Source organism: Plasmodium gallinaceum, assembly GCF_900005855.1.
Source record: "Plasmodium gallinaceum strain 8A genome assembly, contig: PGAL8A_v1_107, whole genome shotgun sequence".
Lineage (NCBI taxonomy): Eukaryota > Apicomplexa > Aconoidasida > Haemosporida > Plasmodiidae > Plasmodium > Plasmodium gallinaceum.
The window spans coordinates 12,974-19,018 of record NW_021628217.1 but is presented as its reverse complement, the minus strand read 5'-3'; the positions used below and the strand labels follow the sequence as shown (position 1 = coordinate 19,018).

Below are 6,045 nucleotides of genomic sequence, written 5' to 3'. Positions count from 1 at the left end.
ATTACAATTTAAAAATTATAAGAAAAACTTTTAAAAAAATTATATATAATTACAACGGAAATTTTTTTCCAAAAGAGATTCTATAAATTTTTTCTTTTACTTTTTTTTGAAATAAATATCTAAATACATTTAGTATAACAGGTATATAAAATAAAACTCTCCTATTTTTTTTTTTTTTTTTTTTTTTTTTTTTAATTTTTTTTTTTTTTTTTTTTTTTTTTTTTTTTTTTTGATAATTAAAAATTATGTGTATGTTATTTTTTTTATGTATTTGTAATTTATTCATTTTTTTTTCAAAAAGTTTAATATTATGAGAAAAAAAAATGAGAAAATTGCAAATATTTAACGTGACAACTCATTTTTTTTTAAGTGTTGAATAATTGTTTTTTAAAAAAATTATAATTACAATATTAATGAATATTTTAAAGTGTTTAAATTTTATTTTTTTTAAAAATGTAGATAAGCTAAATGAATATATCTTGTTCATTTAATATATTTTATATTAATTGAATTATTATTTCCTAGTAAAAATACAAATTTTTTAAAATTTTTAACTTTTTTTTTTTTTTTTTTTTTATTGTAAATAGTATTGTGAAAAATCTAAAACAATTACAATGCAATAAATTTAAAAATACTTTTTCCTAAAGTAAAATTTATCTTTTATAATGTATGTAATCAATTGCATAATAAAAAAAAAAAAAAAAAAAAAAAAAATTTTTTTTGATCACATAATTAAGAATCACTCGTTCAAAGCATTTAAAAATATATACAAATACATCAAAACGGTAGAGTCAACTCTACATGCTCTTTATTAATTTGTTTGTTCGATGCTCTATAAGAGTAGCCGAACACCCAGTTAATAAACCACCAATACATAATAATAAAATTTTTATATTTGTAATATTTATATAATTTAATATGTCTCATTAATTGCCTATGTTTGCTAACTTGAAGGCAGCGGATTTGAGTTCCTAAACATTATTCATAACATTATAAATCATATATATGAATTAATAGTTAATGTTCAATTAGGAATCAAATTTTTAATAATAGCAGAAATTTTTATTAATGTAAATAAATATCTTTTAAAAACAAGGACTGTTCAATGATATAGACTATATATAAAACAGTTTAGTAGTTCATAGAATTGAAAAATTATGATTAAATTCACTAAATTAGTAAACTATATATGCTCTTTATTAATATATCTGTTCAATACTCTAGAAATGTCAATGGATAGGATTTTAATATATCATTTATAAACATGAGAAATTATATTAATTCAAATATTATTTTAAATTCCAGATGCATTTCTCATACAGAGGAAAATTTTGTTATTGAAGATATTTCAACTTTAAAAAAATACCGTACAAGAGGGAAAATAAACAAGTTATTTTTTTTTATAAAAATTTCTATATTTACCCTACTAATTTGGATATTACTTTATTGTGAAAATGTAGATGATAATAAATCTTTTAAATTTTTTTTTTTATTTTTTACTGTTTTTTTTAAATTAAAATTTTTATTTTAAATATTTATCGTTTTATTTTTATTTTAGTACAATTACAGATCATGGAATGATAAATACAACCTAAAAAACAAATTAGATTTAGGATCTAAAAGATCTTTAGCAGAAGGTAAGGAAGTAATAGAACCAACAAATGAAGAATTAAAAGTAAGTTCATCGAATATACAAACAAATTTAGAAGAAAATAATACAAAAGTTGAAAAATTGGAATTAAAAGAGGAAGAAAAGGATAAAAAGGAAATAATAAAAATAGAAAATGATAATGTAGTAGAGAAAAAGAGAGAAAACAATAAAAAAGTAAATAGTTTGAATCTAATACAAAAGTTCAAAAGTTTTTTGAGAATATTTAACATAGTTTCTATTGTTGCATTACCAATTTTGTCAATGACACTATCTATTATAGCACTTTCTAATAGTGAGAAGGAAAGTAAATATGTTAGCGGGTCGAATATAGTAACTTCTTTATATCTTGTATTAAATTCAATTCTTTTGATGGATTTAAAATCAAATAGCAATAATATGTAAAAGCAAATTATGAATAATTTTTTTAAAAAAAATTGTTCTCTAAAAGAAAATTTCAGGATATAGAAGTTAATAATATCTTAAATATTATTATGACTTCTAACATAATGTTATAAATAGGTAAGTTAAATTTATTCATTGGATTATATGTAAAAATTAGATTGTTTGCTAGTAAAGATATACTATTTATTGATTCTTCGAAATTTCCTCTTTTAGTTTGTCCGTTATAGTAAACTCTTAATATATGATGAATTACCTTTTAATATATATATAATGTGTTATTTTTTTATTAATTAAATTAATATTGTAAAATAATTAGAAGAAATATGTTTTTTTAAAAAATTCATTTTTAAGTTCTAGAAAAACTTTCTAATATGAAATATATTGTAATATATTATAACATAAATTTAATGATAAATAATTCATATATTACCTATATCTTATAGATATTTATATAGATACTTTAATTCCCATTCTGAAATTATAATAGATATAGCTATGTCTAATTGGTGAATTAATTTGTGATTTTATGATGGAAATAATACAAGTATTTTCATACTCTAGTCTTAAATCACATTTTAGTTTTTAATTTTGAAGTTTTAAATTTTATTCTGAATTGAATATGAAAATATATTAATAATTTTATAGTAAATTTATATAGATGATTTTTTTTTTTTTTTTTTTTTTTTTTTTGTATAATATTTATTAATTATTATATTTGAATAATAGAAATTTATTACAAATATAATAGATAATTCAATTCCATAAACATTTAAAAAAATAGCTTTTTTTTCATTAATTAATTATTTCTAAAAGAAATTGAAATTATCAAAAAGTAAAAATAATTACTTCATAACTATAATAATGAATATTTATCCCTGTATGCTTTATTAACTGGATACTCGGTGACTCTGCTAGAGTACTGAACAAAAAAATTAATAAGGAGCATGTAGAGTTGCTTCTACGATTTTGATGTATTTATATATATTTTTAAATGCTTTGAACGAGTGATCCTTAACTATGTAAACTACTTCATTCAGCATTCTTTGATTTCAATAGGTATTTATTTACTTTAATAAAAATCTTTATTTTTATTAAAAATTTAAATCCTTATTGAATATTGATCATTAATTAAATGTATATTACTTGTTTCTTTGTTATAAGTTTAACTCAGCAATTAATATATATTGGTGTTAAATTAACAAACATAAACAATTATTGACAATACAAAAAATTATATTAGTATTAATTACATGAAAATTTTATTGTTATATGTATAAAATTTTCTCTTACAAAATTAATTAAATCCTACTTCGTTAAAAAAAAAGAATTTTTTTTTTTTTTTTTTTTTATCGTATTCGTATCGGTAACAAATTTTTTTCCAATTGATTTTTTTTTTATCAATTTATTTTTTCCAGACGGTCTTTATATTTTTTTTTTTTTTTAAAATAAAGCAAAAAAAAAAAATTGATCATTTTTTTTTTTCTTTTTTTATATGTGCATGAACAACTTCGTATACTTCATTTAACTAGTCCTTTTATTTTCCAAAAAGGTTAATAAAACCTTTTATTAACCATTAATTGACTGCATTATCTAGCTATTAATTTATTAATGTTACAATAGCCAAACAATAGTTATAAATAATATTTTTTACATTATGAACATTACCATACTTATAACAATTACAATAATTTCTACATTTAATGGATTATTATTTGGATAATTTTAATTTTTAAATATACAATACATATATTATTTAAAAGATTTTAATACCATGAAGCAATATATATGAATGTAAGTTAATATTATATTTCACATATATTTAGTTGGAAAAACTGCATTTATGTATTATATTAAAGAAATATATATCATAAAAACTCACTTTTATTAAAAATACGACTATTTTTTAAAGTAAAATGATCGTTAATATATTAAGAAGGTAGTATTTATGCATATACTTTTTTATTTATGTTATATCAAAGATTCTTACAAATTAAATTAAGAAAATAAAAGTTCTTAATAAAATTCTTTATTAATGCTTACAAAGATGTTTATAGCACTTAAATATTTTAGAAGAAAGTAAAATTTGTAAGGGACAATTGTTTAACTCTTTTCTATTATATAAATTATTTGTTAATTGCTCATTTATTTATCTTGCTAGTATCGAAAAAACAAATTAATAAAAAGCACGTAGAAAAAGCTCTATTCATTTTATCATTATCAGATTATTAACTTTTATTAATTATATTAATTATTAAATGAATGATTAATTACTATTGTTATTAGTTTACATTATATCTTATGTATGTTACATTTGATAATATATACTTAATTTTTTATAAAAAAATAAAATAATAAAATATATAAATATTTTTTTCACATCTTGTTCCTTTTTAGAGCAAGTGTTTTTTTTTTTAGATGCATTTACTTTTAGAGCAATTGTTTTTATTAAACGTATTTACTTTTAGTGATATATTTTTATTTGAGATACATACTTTCTTTACGCTTTTATGTATACCTATTTTCCTTGCAATATGACCTATACAATTAAAAATGTTTTTTCTATATTTATCTAAATATTATTTAAAATAGGTCGATAATATAATTTATAACCCAATAATTGGGTTACTTAGATTTCATGAGAAAGATAAGGAAAAATAAAAGAATAGCAATAAAAATGTTTACAACTAAAATAAAATAAAATAAAAAATAAAATAAATACAATCTCATAATAATTATAAGTTATCGATTATGTATAAAAAGGATAAAAGAAAAGGAAAATAACTTTCTTTTCACATTTAATTAGAAGGCAATGATAATGCACATGCAAAAGGATATGTTATAATTCTGTTTTATACTTATTTATTGATACATTCTGTATCATGATGAAAATATATACCTTTGTATTTTCTAGGAAAAAATTCATTATATTTAATTAAAGATATATCTTTTTAGTTAATATAATATATAATATTATTATTAAATTTAAAGTTTATACTTGTGATTATTAGTTACAAAAAAAGAAAATTTATAAATACATATTTTTACAATATGTTTCATATAAAAAAGAATTTTCTTCACAGTTTTTGGAATAATTAAGAAAGTAAATTTTCCATAAAATAAATAAACTTTTTTTTGAAACATGCTTTTTATTATATACATATGATTTAATAAATAGTTTTTTTTTTTTTTTTTTAAAATGTAATTAATTTAGAGTGCTTTTTATATGATATATTATTATAATTTCTTCAAAATAGATATGTGTTCACTTTTTCTTTTGAATTTGTGCATTTCATAATTTTTTTTTATTTTGAGAGAAGTAAATGAAGAAGGAAATTTTTTTAAAAATAATTATCATGATAAAAAATAATTATGTATACATATATTATATAAAAATGTGTTTATAACAAAAATAAAAAGAAAACATAAAGATAAAAAAAATATTATAGAAAAATGAAAATAGTTACATTTAAAGCAGAAACATGCACAATTAAAAATTAGTTTAATATATAATTAAAAATGACTACAAATATAGTATAATGTATGAAAAATACATGCATAGAAAAATTTTTAATTTATAGTGTTTTTTTTTTTATTTTTTTTTTGGATGGAGATATAATATCTCTAATATATATAAAATTATATCTATAAATAACAAATACTATATATAAAATAATTTAAAGTTTTACGTGATTCACAGAAAAAAAACTAATAGTTAAACGAAAAAAAAAATAAAAAAAAATTTATTGACATTAAATATATAACATTTATAATTTAATTTATTTCAAATTAGCATTATATAATTTTTTTATCTACTTTAAGGACGAATATAATTTTAATGAAATATTTTTAAAATAACCTTACATATTTTAAAATTTTTTTTTTTAACTTATAAATATACGTTCTTATTTATTTCATTTTTTGAAAAATTAATAGTATTAAATTTGCATAAAGTAAATGTAATATTATGTACAATTATGAAAAATTAAGAATTA

General features: G+C 17.4%; 1 protein-coding gene across 1 annotated transcript, besides 1 other annotated feature; it reads left to right on the top strand.

Moving 5' to 3' along the window:
* Positions 1 to 1,264: 1,264 nt before the first annotated feature.
* Positions 1,265 to 2,053, top strand: PGAL8A_00378400 (Plasmodium exported protein, unknown function; the record flags this gene model as incomplete). The annotated part of the gene is made up of 2 exons (XM_028670166.1): positions 1,265 to 1,456; positions 1,559 to 2,053. 2 exons carry the CDS (start codon positions 1,265 to 1,267, stop codon positions 2,051 to 2,053), a joined length of 687 nt encoding a protein of 228 aa, XP_028525893.1.
* Positions 2,054 to 2,933: 880 nt separating this feature from the next.
* Positions 2,934 to 3,627: a repeat region.
* Positions 3,628 to 6,045: the final 2,418 nt, after the last annotated feature.